This window comes from Penicillium malachiteum, assembly GCF_028827825.1.
Source record: "Penicillium malachiteum strain IBT 17515 chromosome Unknown utg000001l:1.0-8184562.0:1.0-8186909.0, whole genome shotgun sequence".
Lineage (NCBI taxonomy): Eukaryota > Fungi > Ascomycota > Eurotiomycetes > Eurotiales > Aspergillaceae > Penicillium > Penicillium malachiteum.
In genome coordinates, this window is record NW_026643094.1 from 6178496 (window position 1) to 6197646 (window position 19151).

A 19151-nucleotide genomic window follows, 5' to 3' on the forward strand; every position below is an offset into this window, starting at 1 on the left:
TCTTCGATCTATCCAGTTTCCTAGAATCCTCCTGATCTGATTCTTGGTGCTGGACACCTTTTATCGGAAGGAAATACGAGAGCCTGACTCTTGCTCCTGGAGCTCTGGGGGTGATTGGGATATTTCTGGTGATAATGGTGGTTACTGCATTTCTCGGTGGACTCATTGGTTCTCCTATTTTCGCTCCTTTTCTTTCATGACCGCAATGTCTTCTTCCGTGTGCTATTATTTCTTTATTTTCTTTGGTTTGGGGGTTTGGGGACTCATCTGGTAGTCCAACAGGACAGGAATAGGAATAGGATTAATTGGACATTGCTTCAGCCTGTTCAAGTGTCTCTACATACTAATACTGGTATAATTTAGTACTATCTAAGTCAGTCAATCTGATATGATTAATTTGTAGCCCCCATACCTAAGGTATTCATCTTAAGTTCCACCGGATCGGACATTTGGCCGAGGTAGAATACAGCCCAACTTCTCCCTATCTAACACATAGACTCCGACCGAAGAAGTCTAGATCAACCGAGCTTATAGCATGGTTACAATATCTCTTGTATCTCCACAATATCTATAATAGTACCTTGGGTAGATTTCATGATTAATGGTGGTGCCACACACATACTTAGTGAGACTGGGCCGAGGCAAAAAACCCGCCGCTCGGCTTCTCCACTACTCCGCAATTACTGAGCGCCCCAACTTATATTCGACCTCTTCTGCCTTTACTTTCTATCCCCAGATTATCCCTGATCTGGATTCCTCTATTATCTCATTCACAATGTCTGCATCTACTCGTATCCCACCCATCGCTCAGCCCTTTGTTAGCGATCGGGCTAAGAAGACCTTGGACTTGGTATGTGGAGCTCTCTACCGCATTCGTGATGCTACATCACCTGGCTTTAGTCCCTTCCCACGACGCGCAATGACATGTCCCTGCCAAACACGCGAGTTGAATTCAATATTCGAATTTAAGATATTTGCTTCAGGATGGAACGCTTATTATTTATGCTGCATAGGTCGAGGAATTCGTCGAGAAAGACTGCGTCCCCGCCGAAGCTGTCTTCTCCGCTCAGCTCGGTGAAGGAGAGAAGCGATGGAATACCACACCCGCTGTTATGGAGCAGCTGAAGGACAAGGCTAAGAAACTGGGTCTTTGGAATATGTTCCTGTCCAAGAGTCATTTCACTCAGGGTGCTGGGTATACCAACCTTGAATATGGATTGATGGCGGAGTTACTGGGGAAGAGCAAGATTGCTTCAGAGGTACGTTGTTGTATCTTTCTGGCTATAGTCGCCAGTGGGAGTGTACTACTAGGTGTCTTGCGGATAACTGGTTTATCTGCTGGCACAATGGCGATATAATTGCTGGGAAACTTTAACATGTATATGGGCTGACCGATGACAGGCTACTAACAATGCTGCTCCCGATACGGGTAACATGGAGGTGCTGGCTAAATATGGAAACGATGCCCAGAAGCAGCAGTGGCTGGCTCCCCTGCTGGAGGGTAAGATTCGATCTGCGTTCCTGATGACCGAACCCGACGTTGCATCAAGTGATGCGACCAACATTGAATTGAACATCCGTCGCGAAGGAAACGAGTATGTTCTGAATGGCTCGGTACGTTTTTACCTATATTCTGCTATCCCAAAGTATCTATAGGATATCAACTAACTAAGTTTCTTCAGAAATGGTGGTCCTCTGGTGCTGGTGACCCCCGCTGCAAGATCTACTTGGTAATGGGCAAGACCGACCCATCCAACAAAGACACATACAAGCAGCAATCTGTCATTCTCGTCCCAGCCGGTCTTCCCGGAATCACTATCCACCGTATGCTCCACGTCTACGGCTATGACGACGCCCCTCACGGTCACGGACACATCAGCTTCAAGGATGTTCGCGTCCCAGCCTCTAACATGGTTCTCGGCGAAGGCCGCGGCTTTGAAATTATCCAGGGTCGTCTTGGACCAGGTCGTATTCACCATGCTATGCGCACCATTGGTGCCGCCGAAAAGGCTCTGGAGTGGCTTATTGCACGCGTGAACGACGAACGCAAGAAGACCTTCGGACAACCCTTATCCGCACACGGTGTCATTCTGGAATGGATTGCTAAGTCTCGGATTGAGGTTGATTCCGCGCGTTTGATTGTTTTGAACGCAGCGATCAAGATTGATCAGGGTGATGCGAAGTCTGCGCTGAAGGAGATCGCCCAGGCGAAGGTTCTTGTTCCGCAGAGTGCACTCGCCGTTATCGATCGCGCTGTCCAGGCATATGGTGCTGCTGGTGTGTGTCAGGATACACCACTTGCGTACCTGTGGGCTGGTATCCGGACATTGCGTATTGCTGATGGTCCGGATGAGGTGCACTTGCAGCAGCTTGGTCGCAGAGAGAACCGCTCTCGGAAGGATGCTGTTACTGCTAAGTTGAAGTGGCAGCAACAGGAGTCGGATCGTTTACTTATTGCTGCTGGATTCAAGGCAAAGAGTCATCTTTAGACGTTGGATTGAGGATATTATGGTTTTTATAGTATACTGATACTGCATATTTAAGTTGTGGTTATATTGAGATTCCTTTACGACATGCTTGACCTTGAAGAATGAAAAATTTAAGAGATATCATGAATATTTTCAAATGATGTAAATCTGGTATAAGATCAATTGAATTCGTGATAAACCCAACGCCTGCAAATGTCTAGATTCAAGTCAACCGCATGCAACATCCATATAGAAAGCCGGTTATCATCAGGCCCTTCCCCCATCATCGATATCGTGCATACATGGACAAACGTAAAATGAGAAAAACATAGCTACATGAAAAAGGGGAATCAAAACCAAAGACTAATCTTCAATTCAGTCCACCAACAAAAAAAAAGCACTTTTAATAATGGTCGTCGTCGACTGGGACGTTGCGGTGGGCCTTAGCGCGCTTCTTGTTGCCCTTGAAATGCTTCTTGGAGCCCGCACTCCGGACTTCAGAGACATCAACACCACGTTCCAAGGCAATCATCATACGCTCCTTGCGACCTGTAAGATTTTGGCGGATCTGCTGGCCTTGTGCGGTGTTCTTGGCGTTAAATGGCAATGTCATACGGCCGGCGGAAGGACCAGTCGCTGTACCAAAGAAACCACTGTCGATATTACGGGAGCGGGCACCAGGCAGCTCACCAGCAGCATCCCTGGAGAGGATGGAAGAAATATCGGAGTTAGGGTCATCGAGATCGACGATTTTATTCGCAAGGATAGCCTGGCGCCTCGCGGGAAGATGAGCGAGATCGTAAAGCTCGTGGTTGAAGGCGTTCGGGTCGATGGGTTCCTCGCCCTCTGCAACAGGAGGAGGGTGAACGTAAAGAATCTTTCCGTTCACGTAGTCCTTCAGAACGTAACGAGCGGCACGAGACTCATCGGGCTGACCGAGACCCTGGGTTGAGAAACCACGAGCACGGGCGTAGGCACGAAGAACCTCACTAGCTGTAGGGATACCAGTGCCACCCTCCTCAATCGGACGAGTCTTAATCTTCACACCGTAGACATTCTCCAAGAAGTGCTTGGGGATACGGTGAGCGACGATACCGGCAGGACCAGTGAACTCACGCTGCTGGTCAATGGGCAGCACACCGTTCACGACCAAGTCGGCCTTAGTAGTAGCGAAGTTGGGGAAAACCAGACCGGGACAATCACAGAGCATGATCTCCGGAGAGAGGTACAGGGTCTGGAAGTGCTTGGTCTTACCGGGAGTGGCAGACACAGACACCTTCTTGGCACCCAGAAGAGCGTTAATTGTGCTGGACTTACCCACGTTAGGGTAACCGACTAAACCAATAGTGGTCTTTGCCTTGGATTTGTGCTCAGAGTCTTCAAGCTCGGAGAGCAATTCTGGGGCGTTTGCGAGGAAAAGTGCTTCCAGCTCATCAACGTCCAGGATGTGAGGACCCAATGAACGGTCAGGATCAGCAAGCTTAGCCAGGTGCTCTTCATCGACTTCCTCTTCGGCCTCCTGGGATTCCTCCTCATCGTTGACACCCATCTTCTTGGTAGACTCGGCCAATTCATCAGCCTCGCTATCAGACTCTGACTCGCCGAGCATCTCAGCCTCGATTTTCTCCTTAGCCAGATGAGCCGAGAAGAAACGGAAGTTGATGTTGTTCCTCTCGAAGTACTCAGCCCAGGCCTCACGTTGCTGGAGGGTCAACATATCAGCCTTGTTGACCAACAGCAAGTTCTTCTTGCGCGGATCAATCTCCTTAACGTAGTTCTCCAAATCCTCCGAACGGAACTGAAGCGGGTTTCGAGCATCGACAATCTGCACAACGAGATCGGATCGCTCAATAACACGCCACAACTGACGCCAAACTTCCAAGTTACGCTCGAACGGAGTCATCAACAGATCATTGAACTCCTGAAGTTCCGCCAGTCCACGTCGCCAGTCCAACAGACTCTCTCGCTCCATCTGCTCCAACTGTTGTGGTGTAGTCGTAGAATCCCACTTCGGCCGACGGGGAACAGTCAAACGACCCTTGTTCTGCTGGTGCTTCTTCACAGTTTTCTTTTCCTCCGAGGCGGACAGGAGGTAGGGGTTTTTCTGGTCGGAATGGATAATTTTGACGTTGTTGATCTTCTCGGCGGTAAAGTCGGTACCGGCCAACTCGGCGGTGCTAAGGAACTCATCGAGGGCAGCTTGCTCAGTGATCGAGCGCATCTTCACCCATGAGGCTTCTGTTGCGGCATTTGTAATGTAGGTCTCGCCCTCCATGTTCTTTCGCGCAATGGCATTGTTGTGCGAGGCCTTCTTCTCTCTCGAAGCTTTTCCCTTTCCGAAACGATCGTTCATGAGGCTGTTACCCAGCCCCACGGAATTTTTGGATTTAGCCAACACCATGATGAATATGTATGAATCAGTTGGTGTTGGAATGTAGTGTGTAGGAAATCAAACCCCGCTTGAAAAAGGAAATCTTTTGGATCCCACGGATAAGATAGCTGACTCAGCAAGGTCGAAAATTTTCAATTTTACAAATACATAAGATCAATATAGGTATGTTTACATGAAAAGACTTCGATTACCTGTAGAATAATTTTTTACAAATTATTAAAGATTTATATCCGTTTCTCGTCAAGAAATATCACTTAATATCGTGAAATATCTGCATTCGCCACACTGAGGACCCGAGGGGTTCGGGCACCGATAAGGAGCACGTGACCCTATCAATCCCACTTTTTCGCTTTTTTTGATCAAGTCGATATACTACTCTACTCATCGCATCGTCGCATAAATCAGCCATCATGCCGAAGCAGTGGATGTGAGTTGTACTCGAAACTCTAACTTGAAATCCAAGACTGACCCCCCCATTCTAGTGACAAGAAGAACGCGAGCACATTCCAGCTCTTTCACCGGTCTCAAAAAGACCCGCAAATCCACGACCCCGAAGCGGACGATCGAGTTCTACACCAAGTTCGCGGACCTGCCCCTGGCCCCCCCTGGGCCATCCACTGCTTCATCCAAGCCTATCCGAAACCTTAACGACCTTCAGAGCGAATTCAGCAAGGATAGTGTTCGCCGTAATGAGGGCGAGGCTGCCAACTATGGCATCTACTACGATGACTCCGGATATGACTACATGCAACATTTGCGTGAGCTAGGGACTGGCAGCGGAGACGCTTACTTCGTGGAGGCCAAGGCTGAGAAGGCCAAGTCCAAGGGGTTGAAGTTGGAAGATGCCTTGCGCCAGGTTTCTTTGGACGATTCGCAAAGCGCTTATGGTGCCAGTGAATATGGAGATATGCGCTCAAACTACACAGCTTTCTCCCGGAAGCCCACATACCAGGACCAGCAGAACATCCCCGATGCGATTGCCGGTTTCCAGCCTGATATGGATCCGCGTCTTCGTGAGGCTTTGGAGGCTCTTGAGGACGAGGCATACGTTGACGACGAGGATGATGACATATTCGGTGAATTGACCGCCAATGCCGAGGAAGTTGATCAAGGCGACTTTGAGGATAGCTTATTCGACCACGACGACGAAGATGAGGGATGGGAGTCGGATGCGACTGAGAAGGCGCCTGTGCAGAGAGATACTTCTGACGCCCACGTTGATGAGGATGCGTCAGAATTAAACAAAGATCTTGCGCCCGGTGAAATGCCTGAGCATGACGTGCCTGCTCCGGATATGCACCCCACAGACCAAAATTGGATGCAAGAGTTCGCCAAGTTCAAGAAGGATGCTAAGGCGGGCAAGGCCCCCGCGCCGGCTGCCCCCACCATTGCGCCCTCTGAGCAACATACTCTTGCTTCTACTGCATTCACTGTTGGCGGCACACCCATCCGACGCAAGAAGCGCAAGGGTGCTTTGACCAACCCCTCTAACTACTCGATGACATCCTCCGCTTTGGCCCGCACAGAGGGTCACCGACTTCTGGATGACCGATTCGATAAGGTTGAGCAATTATACTCCCTGGATGAAGAGGATGAATATGACGACAGCATGTCCATGGTTAGTGGCATGACTGGTATGACCGGTATGACTGGAATGACTGGCATGTCTACTGCCTCTTCTCAGGCACCTAGTCTGGTTGATGCCAATGGAGGAGCTGTTTCTCGCAGCGATTTCCACAATGTCATGGATGACTTTTTAGCAGGCTGGGATGGCAACACAGGTTCCCAAGTCAAGCGAAAGGGAGTCAAGTACAAGCGTGGAAAGCACGGAAACGAAGCGATTGGTATTCGTATGCTTGATGAGGTTCGCTCAGGTCTTGGTCCGGCTCGGTTTTCGAACAGCCCCAAGGTTCCCGGACGAGCTTAAGCAAGGCCCAGCATTGTTGTCTTTTTGCATTGCACCATGATACGACACTGAATGGATCTACAAATCATGATACGGCGTTTGGTTTATTTTTTCTCTTCATTTTCTGGTTCTATTCCTCCATGGTCAGTACCCTGTTCATGCATGTATGTCGGGGTTGGTATATCTTCAAATTTCTTAGATTAAAAGTGATATTTTGCCAGAATATTCAATCCTCGATACTTATCAACCATCATTCAATAGTAGTATATCTTGCAAATCTCTCCAAGAGCTAACTCTAACAACATCAAGGGTTGAATCTTCCACCGAGTGTTCGAGTCTCTTTTCATCATAAAGAATCGCCAATATGCCACTCTGTAAGGCAGCCCTTACATCCCGCACCTCATTGTCCCCAAAGTAAACAATTTCCTCAGCATCAATTCCATATCTCTCTAACACAACACCAAACAAGCCATCTACTTTTGACTTCCCAATTTCATTCGTAGTGACCAGAATACCGACATAAGAGTCTATGCCCAGTTCTCGGACCGTCCATTCTTGAGCATCAGCTGGACCCTCAGTAACCACGATGATATTCTTTCCAAGCTGTCGCAAACTTCGAAACAACTCTACAACACCAGGTTTCAAGGTCAAACTTGACTGCAAGGAAGACTTGTAAATACCGAGCAATGAATCAATGTTAGTCTTTTCAACATTGATAGCAGCGTGCGCTTGCAGAATCCGAGTAAATCGCTCCCGACGATACTCCGTGGAGCTTCGACCATCTGTGAACGCGTTTGCGGTGGATGTGCGTAATACGTTTGCATATGTAGATCTCAAAGTATCGATATTGATGCCATGATCGGTATGAAGGGCTTCAAATACGCTTTCTGAAGCTTGTGACGAGGCTTTGCGGAATTTGTGGAGTGTGTCGTCTAGGTCAAAGCCGAACCATTTCTTGGAAAGCAGTGTTGATTTGAGACTTGGATCGAGCATGTTTCGTGAAAACTTAAATGTCAAGCAAGAATATGAGAATCCAGACTTCAAAATGGACAGCTCTGGAGTTGTAGTAGTGAGCACTTAACTTCAACTTGAAGTTGAAGGTGGTTCATGACTCAGAATATGTGACATTCATTTGCAAAGAGAATGGCGTGATAGCCAAGATCCTCACATGCAAGATATCTATAAATACAATGAGGTATTCCCTCAGATCTAGACAATGCAGTATATACAAATACAAGTTTAATTTACAAGATGCCCTAAAGAGCACCACCCACTTTTTCAACAATCCACATTGCCAATCGGACATTCCAGCCTACGCGTCGCTCTGTGAGCATTAAGTCCTCGCGCGAGATGAATTTGGAGTCCTTCTGCAGCCACTCAGTCTCCTCGCCGAGTTTGCGCTTGAGCTCCTGGTCATCTGTGACGACCAGCGCACCAACCTCAATGTCCAGACTGTAACTCCGTTTCGTGTAGTTACTGCTACCAACGAATGTGAGACTAGGGTGCTCTTCGTGTGGCAATGTGACCCAAAGACCCTTGGCGTGGTAGGTCCATCCATCCGGTGTTCCGACAGTACCTCGGCGCCATTCCTTTAGCTGGATGGAATTTGTCGCCTGGGCAGCGGCAACCCGGTCAAGAAATCGGGCAGATAGATGGGTATAGGCCGCTGGTAGCATACCTGAGACTCCCGGTGAACCATAGAACCCATTGGCCCAGGGCGAGGCAGTAAGAACCGTGCCTTGTGTGGTGGACGGCGCATTGGAGTCGGTTGATGTACTGGCTATCAGGAGTGAAGAAAGGACGGGGTGGATGTTGAAGTATCCTGCTGTGAAGAGCCAACGGGCTCCAGCAAATGCGGACGATTCAGATAGTAGACGGAGAATGCTGGTCACAGCTGGAAATTCGGTAGAGGTGTCGGGCTTGAGGAGGGGCGTGAATTGAGCCACGGGGTAGACAAATGTTTGACTTGTGGTAGAGGGAAGGACGGGTTTGTTGTTGGGAGCTTGGATGAGGGGACCGAGGAAATTCGATGTATACTCGATGAATGCTTTGGTATCGTCTAATGGTGATGGGGCTCCATTAGATGTGGGCCATTCTAGAAGGTAGGCAGACTTGTTGAGAGGGTCTGGTAAGACCCGGAAGCTCAAACTGCAAATGGCATGGTGAATGCGAGCGTAGTAATCGGTCAGAGCCTTGGAGTCGAATACGTGGTATCGATCCAGACGGTTGGTGAAATAGTCATCAGACAAGTTTGCTCTGCATAAAGTATGAGAATAGGGACTCATTAAGTAGGACTATAAGAGGTAAATCTTACCCTGAAATGATGATCTCGTCATCAATCCCATAGAGCTTCATATGCTGCAAGCCCCAGCCCTCATTGATTCGACGAGGAACATATTTCTTTCGTAGGCCAGTTAAGTTGGGAGTATGGAACATCCGAATATCCACTCGTTCAGGACCGAACTCATCCACCAAGGAGCACAGCAATGAAGCGCACGACGGATTGGGGGTTTCTCGAGTACCGCGTAGTGCATCCGTCAGGACGGATACTTTGAGATCCGGGTTTTCGCGCAAAGCATCCGCCAGTGTATCAATTAATTCGTATTCTGTCTTGCCAATGTATAACGTCGACAGGTAAACGCGCCTCCGGGCATTGCGGATTTTGTGCTATAGACAGTTCTGGTCAATTGAGGATCATTTTTGGGGAGAATCAAGTTACCAACCTTGAGAGTTGAGTAGAAATTAGCCGGTGAGTCCAGAATCTTCACCTGCGAGGCAGAAATCTCAAATCGCGGTGCAATGCGATCCAGTTCGACCGTGATGGCTCCGAGAGGTGACGATCCCGAAGCAGCGGGTGCATTAGCCGCCGACTGGGCAGAGAACTTGCGACCGCAGAGCTTACGGCGCACAGCAGGGCGACGAGAAGCACAGCGGAGTGCTTGACCCCCAATGCGACCGAACATGATGAAGAGAAGGAAGAAGAATTGAAGTTATATAGAGAGTTCCCAAGAGGGAATGTCCGAGTATCTGAATCGGGAAGGCACAGCTACCGATAGTGCAAACAGTGCAAACATCCCGACCTCAATTCGCTTCAACCTCGCGACGACTCACGACACTGGGATTACGCATTTGTTCCTCCCTCAATTGCACCGTCACTATGTCGACCGTTCTGCGGACACTGCGCAATTTGCGCCGCATTGGCCTCAAGGTTTGTTATCCGCTCGTCTCTGACTCACTTGAAGGATCTCGAGGTGCTAACTTGTTATAAAGGAATATGCCCACCAGATGCAGGTATGAACCTCAACCGCGGAGACTCGAGATATGGCAACAGAAACAGCAGAAAGACTAACACCAGCTCACTATTTGTTGTTTCAAATAGAACATCGGTATGTCATCTCCCCGGCCATGGCATAGGTGGTGCATCTCTAACTGACTTCATTACAGGTGATACCAAAGCCGGAACTCTGATCGGAACTGACCGCTGGGGCAACAAGTACTACGAGAACATGGAGGAGGAGCTTCCCCGTAAGAGACACTTTAAATCGGGGCCCGAGCCAGCATAGAGGAAAGTTGGAAGCATGGTGCTGATTCAGGATTATCTTATCCGCACAGTCCGCACACGATGGGTCGACTACAAGACCAAGTGGCCCGAGTTCCAGCCCTGTCAAGTTGAGCCTGGCTGGTGAGTTCATGGATTTCAAAGCTTAATGCTCCGGCTCAGTGCTGTTAAGCTAATCAAAATACAGGCACGCGTGGATCTCCTACATGGTCGATGCTCCCCCCACTGCCGACAAGGTCCTGCAGCCTGGTTTGCGTCACTACGAGGTCCCTGAGCACCGCCCCAACCTTACTCAGACTCGCGCTGCTTTCCGAACCTACTCGACGTATGTACCTACAGCTTTATACTTGCAATTATCAACTAACCTTTCTATAGCACCCGCCCCAAGTACTCTGCTTGGAATCCTGTTGCCGCTCCCCGGTAAATCCACTTGGCCAGGAGCTAGCAAAATAAATACAAGCTTTGCACTCTTACGCTAGTTTCGTTTCGTTTTATAAACCCTCAAAGTCAAGCATTGGGCTTGGGAGGACTGTACATAAAGTTGTGCTATTCGTGCTTTTCATGAAAGATCCGTCTTAAGGTTTCTTGGATTTCAACTTAGAAGTATGAGTAGAAATATTTTGGCCCAGAGCAAGGAATACATGTATTCTCCAACAAATGTGTGCCAGTGGTTGTTGATATAGGCTTTAGGGCTAAGAAAATTTTCAGAGACTAAAATAACTTTTCAAACGAGTGATTATTGCCATGAGCCTAGGACTACTAAAAAATATTCTTCGAAAAAACTTTGGAAACGCAAGTGATTATTTCCATGCACCTCGGGCTAATAGAAGAGAACTCGATTTTCCATTTCCAATAAATGCTCAGATCAAAAACTGAAATAAAAGGAAGAACGCTCGATGAAACATGCCCAGTCCATTCTCAGTCCCCACTCCAAAGTGAGGACATGGTATATCAGGTTCTTGAAGATGAAAACAGGGGAATCAAGCGTGAACAGTCAGGAGAAAGAGAAAACCAACTAGATACAAGAATAAATTAGTGAAACATGTCCGTCCTTTTGTTAGTTCCTTAAAGCACATATAACCCAGACCCGATATTAGACCAATGTCGAATTGGTCGACGGTCTTCTAACTCAATACACCACCACAGAACTTCCTTCAGCTTCTCAGTTTGTTCACCAGCCTCGTAGGCGCGAGAAAGCGCGTACCAGGCCTCGGAGTTGTCCCATGAGCTACCAAGCTTGGTGAGCACTGACAACAGCCCATACGCACGGTCACGAGCTGCAAGGCGATGCAAGTGCTTCGGGTCGACTTCGTGAGGGGAGTTAGACACTGAGACTGGCAATGGGATCTCAGCCGCCTCAGGATGCTTCAGCTCATCAGCCGAAATGGCACGGGCTGACTTCAGCTTGGCACTGTCAGATAGCAAGGACAGACGGGAAATGTTGATATCCACATCCGTCTTTGTTGATTCAGGAGCAAGCTTCTGGTCCCAGATATCCAGGAGAAGGTTTGCCAACCCGATAGTTGCTATCGGATGCTCAGGATGACGCAGAAGGGCATCTTCGTAGTATTTCATGGCTTGGTGAGGCTTGTCCTGAGCCTGGCATAGAAGACCCTCCTCGGCATATACATCTGCCCAGAGTTCTTCGGGGCTCTTGGCAGCAGTCCAACCTCGCTTGCTGAAGTGACGAGCCGATGACTCCTCGGTAGAGGCTAGGGCCTCCATTCGGGCAGTCTGCTTCAGAGCCTCTTCACAGGCTTCGCGCGCATCATCGAATAGGGATGCTCGACGATACAGACCCGCGATTATAAGCCAGATCTTCACTAAAAGTGCAAGTGCGTGCTTTTTGGATTGTATAACGGAAAATTTGGTGTTTGCACTGGTGGGAGAATCAAATCTTTGAGCGGCAGGGAGCCGAACGTCCTGTTGCGGGGGTTGATCCTCGTGACCAACTGGATATGGCTGTATTTTGTGGTGGACATTATGGGGAATTGGTTGGAGGGGCTGCTTGGCAAAAGAAGAGTGAGAATTTTCGCGAGGAACAGGCGTAGAGTTACCAGATACAGCAATGCCAACTTCGTCTTCGTGAGGCACTGATGCATCTTGGTCTCGTGGCTGCTCGGGCCTTTGTGAGCTGAAACTACGCTTTCTCAACTTCTTGGAATCAGATCGACCGAGTCCGGGACTGTTATGAAAATCTTCATCTGTGACTTGGATTTCCGGGGCGTCGGAGCCAGAGTAGCCATTGGGTAGGGACGGAACAGGCGGAGCTGCAGAGTGAGAGCTAGCAGAGCGATCGGTACGGCGATCGGGCAGCTGGGATACCCGGTTTCTATGGAAGATACTGCTGCGGAAGCTCTTGGTTGTGCCTGCAGAGCTCTTTGGGGGAACCAGGTGATCCGACCTCTTTTGTCCTTCATCGAGATCCAGCTCTTGGAACAAGGTGCCAAAGAGACCAAGCAGCTGCTCACTTTGGTTCACCGCAGCCTCCGGGCCTTCCAAAACCTCGGTGAACGCAAGTTGTGTGATACGAGTTTGGAGGATGCGCTCCTTCTCTCGACCCTGTAGACGGCTGGCCAGGGAGCGCTTGATACCATTTTGCGAATGTCTCGATGATCGACGCTGCTCGCGATGGCTCTTGGAGAAAATGTCAGAAGGGAAATGCTCGAATGCTGCCTCGCAGGAGCGCTCTGCGATGTCAAATTCCTGCTTGGCACTTAGTAGCAATGCAAGCAGATGCCAAAATGGAACAAGGTCCCGTTGCTTATTGAGATCATCCGTGACCGGCGATGAGTTGTGAGAAGCCAGAGCGGACTTCGCATAGTCGATTGCGCCATCCAAATCTCGGTTTTCGGCAAGTGTAAGAGCGAGGGTGTACAGCGCAGGGAAGTTGGTATCCTGTCCGTATTCGGGATCGATGCTCTTTTCCAAGTACTCGATTGCTTCCCCTCGAATTTCATCCCGGGCTTCATTCAAAGGAGTGTAGCTAGCCCAGTTGGCAAGGCCAACTCCGATAGCGCGGTAGGACGTGGCTAGTACAGCAGCAGGGAGATCTGGAGAATTGGCACAGTTAGGACCATGCGAAGATAGGAGCTTGCCATTGCTCTGACCCTCACTGTGACTTGTCTCTTGCTTATCAATATACTCTTTGATCAACTCCGTCAAATTCTTTGCCTTCTCTGCCTCTTCGTACGACCCAAGACAGCACAATAGTGTGACGCCCTCAGAAAGAGTTTGTAACAATGTCTCATCCTTTTCTAGCTCTCCATATTCAGCCGACTTTTCAGCTCGCTTCTTAGCTGCAGTAACAATCTCGACGTAGGAATCATGCGCCTGCATAGCAAGATCAAAATCTGCCAGCGCGGAATGAACATGAAAGAGGCGTCGCAGAATCAAGTGTGAGTGGTAAGTTTTCGTTGCGGCACGATACAGGATCTGTATCTTTGCGTTAGTGAATCTTCCAAAAAATAATCAACAGCTTATACTTACATCCAGAACATTGCGGCCCACGGCATTTTGACCTCCCTCGCCGAGGTCTTGATCATGCCAGTTGGGACCACACAGCACCTCCCAATTGCCAATAACCTGCTCTACCCATTCCTCCACCTGAGAATTATCAGAGCTCGCAGTGGGAAACTTGACCTCTCGGAGGATGTTACTCTCACAAATACCCTCAATACGGCGCAATTCACTGGCAAGCTGTGGACGACCTGCGCCATCATGTGGAGGTGGGTATTCTAGGCCATCCTGGAGAACAATTGTGAGGAATAAATAGTATGATTTCCAGATGGATGTACGAGAGGGTTGACCAGGAGCACCCGCATATGCAGCATTGGGAGCACTCATCCCTCCCTTGACTGCGGGATGCACCGACCATAATCGGAACAATCGTAGTGCGATTTCCACATGTCTAGGGTCGGAGTATGGAGTTGCTGTCCCAGCTTCCTCACTGGCCATCACAGCTCCCTTGCCCAGCAGAGCTTCGGACCAGCTCAGAAATTGGCTGTTGGCATTGTTGGTGAGTTTCCCATTGCCAAGCCATGCGATCAAGGCTGCAAAGGTCTCCAGTGTTTCATCAATGCTTGCCACTGTTGACTGAGCAGATCCTATATGAGACAAGCTTCTTAGCCCCTGCCTGTGTCGAATCACATGTACCCAAATCCTCATAGGTATACATACCCTTGATGTAGCATCCCTTGACTAAACAGACCTCAGTCCAGCTGGACAACTCTTGCCCTTCATTTAAAAGGCTATCAATAGTGGCAGTAAAGTCCTGTGGAAGACGACTCGCAGCCAGTGCCGGTTCATTGAGTGTCCAGTGAATCCATCCCAGGCATACCCTAGCCTGCAGGATCTCCTGCGGGGTGCCGTCATTATTCTCGATCGTTGTCAACAAAGCGGGGATCAATTCGGGCAAGTTCGGAGTGGATGTAGATTCAGTGGTAGTCTTTTGTTGGATGTATGCTACCACTCGAGATTCGGCGGTCGCAGTTTGAATAATGCCTGTTGACAAGGACAAGAAATATCCGGATTAGCGCGCAAGCCACCGACGTGGGGGGAAAACAGCTTCCTCGTCCAGCTTTCGTATGACCTACAAGTTTGTTGCGGAGCGTGTTTGGTGACTTTTCGGATCAATTCGGGGACCTCCTCCCATTTTCCCTGAGCCCGCGCCTGATCCAAGGCCACGATGTAGCGTTGTCCCTTCTCGAGATTGCCTCCCTAGCGCCGCGTGTCAGTATACAAGATCTGCTGCATGTCGGGTAGATTTCGAGGATCCCTGTATCAACACAGTTCGAAGCCTTCAGACAAGAATACTCACCGCCATGATGTCAGGATAGGAATAATCTGAAGAAGTTGCAGGAAGGACAATTACATGGAGGGCGAGAGGTTGGAGAATGATCGCCCAGGGGATGTGGAGGCCTTTGCGGTATTGCTTTGGTATGTAATTTTACCCGAGGTTTGGGTCCAATGTTCACATTCTTGCCCAGTCATGTGGGTCCAAGCTTCTAACAAGAAAAAAAAACTTCCCGATAAGAATTCCACCTTAACATTCTCTTGTTCAAAGGAAAAAAGAAGCGAAAAAGGATTACTCTTTGAGAGTGAAAGAGGAATTATGTCGACAACTACTTTACGGGCTGTCACCCATCGATTGACTACAACTCCCGTGGAACAATTACCCGCTATAGCTTCATTCCTTGCGACTTCCTTGACTGATTGCGCAGAGCTTCTCTCCGCTCCTCAAGTAGCAAAAAGCGGAAAAGCGGAGTCCGATAATACTGTGCAGATTCACAAGCTGAAGACCCGCCTGGCCAGTTTGTTGCAGGATCGCAGTATCGAGGGACGATGGACTGCCGTCGTACTTGTCAAGGCCACCGTTGAGGCGGGCCAGTGGGAAATCCTCCGGGGTTATGAGCCAATTGTTCGCAGCTTGATTGGTATTTTGGCGGTATGAACATTCTTATGCAATATAGATAGGAGATATGCATTTCGGTCTCGATCTGGATCCTTTCGGTTCAATTGGACTAATATCTTCTATCTCTAGAAACCCGATCCGATCTCGACTCGAAAGATGTCTATGATTACTTTGACTCGCATCTTCCATCTGACCTATCAATACCCCACATTGGTACGGGAGATCACCACCCCTCATCTTCCGGGATTCATCACCGCTGCCCTTAACTTGGTTTCGACACTGGTCAAGTCTCCCTCGGGATCGACCCGCAAGCCCAAGCCCAACACCCCGTTCATGGAGACTGTACTCCAGGTTTGCTTGGAACTGGTCCCCCGCCACCCTACCATCTTCCGTCCGTTCGCTTCACAACTCCGATCGTTGCTAACAGAGATTCTGGGATCCTCTTCGGTATACTACCCAGACTCGGTTATGGATATTGCGGAACAGCTGTTTGCCTCGTTGCATAAATGTGCACCCAAGGATAAGGCTGGAGCGGGCTGGACTGATGATTGCAGGTCAACAGTTTTGTCCATTCATCGCGCTGCGGATTATGTCTTCCGCGCCGTGAAAGAACAGTGGGAATCGGTGGATGGCTCATTGGTTTTTACCAGACAGAAGTATAGTGAGGAACTGACCGATGATGGATCCGATGCCCTGGGACTTCCAGGTTGGAATGGAATTCATGCCGGAGCCGACAGGATTATCACCCTTTTGCGCATTTTGTCCAACTTCGTTGCTATGCCATCCGCATCCGCCGTCGCCCTCCCACTTGGCTCTATTCTCGATATCACCTCGCGACTCACCTCCGTGACTGCCCCTTCAACTGAAGGAACCCAGTCAGCTATCCAGGCGAACCCCCAAATTGGCCGCGATGAGCGAGAGATGCTGTGGTCTGAGCTGCCTCGCATCCATGTTACCTGCATGGATTTGCTCGCTCGTGTGGCCAGCGTTCTGGAAACCAGTACTACATCTGTCATGCATAACATGCTGGAACAAATCACTTGGGTCTTCCGGAACGAAAAGGCCAGCCGGAACGTGCGTGTGGCTTCTTATGAGTTGCTCCGCGATTTGATTACTCTCAATGGCCCAGCTATGACAAAGCAGAATGTGGCATCCCTTGTCAATGTCCTGCGCGCCTGTTGCCACGACTTGTTGCCTGTCTCTAATGACTCCAACTCCCAATCCAAGTCCCAGACCGACAGCAAATCTAAGACCAAGAATGGGCAAGGAACTACAAATGCAGACTCTTTCTTGAACCCTGATCTTCAGAAGAATCGCATATCACAGGCCTCTTCCCAGTCTCCCGAACTCGAGAATGCCGCTTCTGCTCTTCTCCAGGCTGTACTCTTGTCAACTCCAGCAGAACTCCTCCCCGGATCAATTCGCACTGAAATCGACCGTACCATCATCCTTGTTTCTGACAAGGATGCCATGCTTGCTAGCGTTTTGAACCCACTCCCAGCGATCAAGGGCCGTGCTGCGGGTGCCAGTATTCTACCTTTCTTGGTTCGCAGCCATGCGGACCAGATGGAGGTCGAGGCTCTGGTGCGTCCCAGGATGCCCGTGCTGATGACTGCACCAGAACTCGACGCATATGCAGAGGCAGAAGAGCAAGAAGAGGCCGATGAAATGGCCGATGACTCGTATGAAGCTGCCCCTGAAACCACCGACTTCTTGAAGGCCCCAGTCCCCGCACCTTCTGCGACAAAATCGGAGACTGCGGATCAACCCTCAGTGCACAAGCGGACTTATATTGAGGAGTCTACAATTCAGACACCCAGCCTGACAGCTTCGTCTACCCAGGAGACCGTGCAGAAGAAGGCCCGATTCGGAGAGTCATCTTCGTCGGAACAAGCTCCTCGGGTTTCTGCTTTTGTATCTCATCCAGCTCAGAAATCGAGTTTGGAGAAGCAGGCTCAGCCTAACTCCCAGGTATCAGCTGCCCCAGTCGTGCCTGTGGCTGAGGACGAAAGCGACGATGAGTTGCCTACCGTGAACATGGATTCTGATACTGAGAGCGAAGACGACGAAGATGTGACAATGGAGGGATAGATTTATATCAAAAGTTTTGTACTCGACTTACATGTATAGTATTAAAAAAGCTTTGTTAATGTACACACGCTGCCTGGCAGCCCGCATGCATGCATATTTTGATGATCTCGAATACTCCAACTTGAAATTGTCCATGAGACTTCAAGTGTGTAAAATGTTTCAAAATGTACTACTACTGAAAGGTTATAAGCACTACTACCTAGTATTGATAGTTCTAAGTTGCACTGGAAACTTTCAACGTTGGAAGCTTCCAAGGTTGAGATGCATCATGATCCTAGGTACTAGTATTCGTACCCAAGTACTACTGGTTGTTTACTCATTACGGAAGGAGAAAGGTTTTGTGGTAGTCAAAGTCATGTCATTGTCAGAAGGATATGCAACAACGAATAAAAGAAGACTTTGATATGGACATCAATAAAAATATCGACATGAAGGATAATGTAGATGAATATAGAGAGGGTGCCGTTGCGCTTGGGAATGTATTCAACCATGTGGACTGAAAAGAGTCTATGCAAAACTGGCAGAGGCTTCATATTTCCTTCTTGATGAAGAGAAATAGAGGAGAGAAGAGAAGTATAAGAAAGTTGTAAGGTCCTGAAGCCCACTATGCCGATTGTCCTGAGGCCTCGCGGGGCCCGCCACGGTCATAGCTGCTTCCTCTCTTAGCTCTCTGTGCCGATTGTCCTGAGGTTCTCGCGAAACCCGCCACGGTCACAGAAGATAAGCACCAGCGACGTAAGATGCGCTGCAGGTTGTGCTACTATCTGAATTGTTGAGACTCTGAACAGAGCAGTGGAAAGTGGGAAGTGCATGAAGGGTGTGTCCTGAAGACCACTATGCCGATTGTCCTGAGGCCTCGCGGGGCCCGCCACGGTCATAGCTTCTTCCTCTCTTAGCTCTCTGTGCCGATTGTCCTGAGGTTCTCGCGAAACCCGCCACGGCCACAGAAGGTAAGCACAGCAGTTTCATCTCCCCGGCGCGCCAATGCAGGGTGTGCTAGGGTCTGTATTGTGGAAGGGTTGAAATGGAGGAGAGCGCGTCGGGGAGGGAGGTCGAATGATCACAGGCAGATGCAGCCTTGAGAAGTGGCTGAGGAGGTGGTTAGTAACCTGGATGGTAAATGGGAATAGGGACTTACCTGGTCACCGTGCCCCCAAGTAAAAAAAATCCATCAGACCAAGAGACTGTCTCAAAGGAAGGTTTGGTGCATTAGATGTTGATGAAGATTCAAAGAAGGTTGAGACAAGATGTATGTGGAAGGTTTTGTCATCAAGGTCATGATGGATGTCATGTTGACCAAGGTGTGTTGACATGTCATGATG

General features: G+C 49.2%; 8 protein-coding genes across 8 annotated transcripts; 4 read left to right on the forward strand and 4 right to left on the reverse strand.

Moving 5' to 3' along the window:
• Positions 1 to 775: 775 nt before the first annotated feature.
• Positions 776 to 2489, forward strand: N7483_002307 (uncharacterized protein; the record flags this gene model as incomplete). The annotated part of the gene is made up of 4 exons (XM_057085744.1): positions 776 to 850; positions 1014 to 1259; positions 1402 to 1614; positions 1683 to 2489. The coding sequence occupies 4 exons, from the start codon at positions 776 to 778 to the stop codon at positions 2487 to 2489; spliced, it is 1341 nt and encodes a 446-aa protein (XP_056951893.1).
• Positions 2490 to 2871: 382 nt separating this feature from the next.
• Positions 2872 to 4869, reverse strand: N7483_002308 (ribosome biogenesis GTPase LSG1; the record flags this gene model as incomplete). Its single annotated transcript, XM_057085745.1, has 1 exon — positions 2872 to 4869. One exon carries the CDS (start codon positions 4867 to 4869, stop codon positions 2872 to 2874), a length of 1998 nt encoding a protein of 665 aa, XP_056951894.1.
• Positions 4870 to 5270: 401 nt separating this feature from the next.
• On the forward strand, positions 5271 to 6787 carry N7483_002309 (ribosome biogenesis protein LTV1; the record flags this gene model as incomplete). Its single annotated transcript, XM_057085746.1, has 2 exons — positions 5271 to 5287; positions 5350 to 6787. The coding sequence occupies 2 exons, from the start codon at positions 5271 to 5273 to the stop codon at positions 6785 to 6787; spliced, it is 1455 nt and encodes a 484-aa protein (XP_056951895.1).
• A 222-nt stretch (positions 6788 to 7009) lies between these two features.
• On the reverse strand, positions 7010 to 7759 carry N7483_002310 (HAD family hydrolase; the record flags this gene model as incomplete). Its single annotated transcript, XM_057085747.1, has 1 exon — positions 7010 to 7759. The coding sequence occupies one exon, from the start codon at positions 7757 to 7759 to the stop codon at positions 7010 to 7012; it is 750 nt and encodes a 249-aa protein (XP_056951896.1).
• Positions 7760 to 8022: 263 nt separating this feature from the next.
• Positions 8023 to 9729, reverse strand: N7483_002311 (CDP-diacylglycerol--glycerol-3-phosphate 3-phosphatidyltransferase; the record flags this gene model as incomplete). The annotated part of the gene is made up of 3 exons (XM_057085748.1): positions 8023 to 9022; positions 9081 to 9433; positions 9490 to 9729. 3 exons carry the CDS (start codon positions 9727 to 9729, stop codon positions 8023 to 8025), a joined length of 1593 nt encoding a protein of 530 aa, XP_056951897.1.
• A 194-nt stretch (positions 9730 to 9923) lies between these two features.
• N7483_002312 (complex I NDUFA12 subunit family protein) lies at positions 9924 to 10749 on the forward strand (the record flags this gene model as incomplete). Its single annotated transcript, XM_057085749.1, has 7 exons — positions 9924 to 9974; positions 10037 to 10057; positions 10146 to 10152; positions 10211 to 10291; positions 10379 to 10448; positions 10513 to 10650; positions 10701 to 10749. 7 exons carry the CDS (start codon positions 9924 to 9926, stop codon positions 10747 to 10749), a joined length of 417 nt encoding a protein of 138 aa, XP_056951898.1.
• Positions 10750 to 11390: 641 nt separating this feature from the next.
• On the reverse strand, positions 11391 to 15150 carry N7483_002313 (uncharacterized protein; the record flags this gene model as incomplete). The annotated part of the gene is made up of 5 exons (XM_057085750.1): positions 11391 to 13760; positions 13815 to 14431; positions 14505 to 14828; positions 14921 to 15044; positions 15145 to 15150. The coding sequence occupies 5 exons, from the start codon at positions 15148 to 15150 to the stop codon at positions 11391 to 11393; spliced, it is 3441 nt and encodes a 1146-aa protein (XP_056951899.1).
• Positions 15151 to 15438: 288 nt separating this feature from the next.
• On the forward strand, positions 15439 to 17829 carry N7483_002314 (RIX1/PELP1 family protein; the record flags this gene model as incomplete). The annotated part of the gene is made up of 2 exons (XM_057085751.1): positions 15439 to 15771; positions 15868 to 17829. 2 exons carry the CDS (start codon positions 15439 to 15441, stop codon positions 17827 to 17829), a joined length of 2295 nt encoding a protein of 764 aa, XP_056951900.1.
• Between the last annotated feature and the right edge of the window lie 1322 nt (positions 17830 to 19151).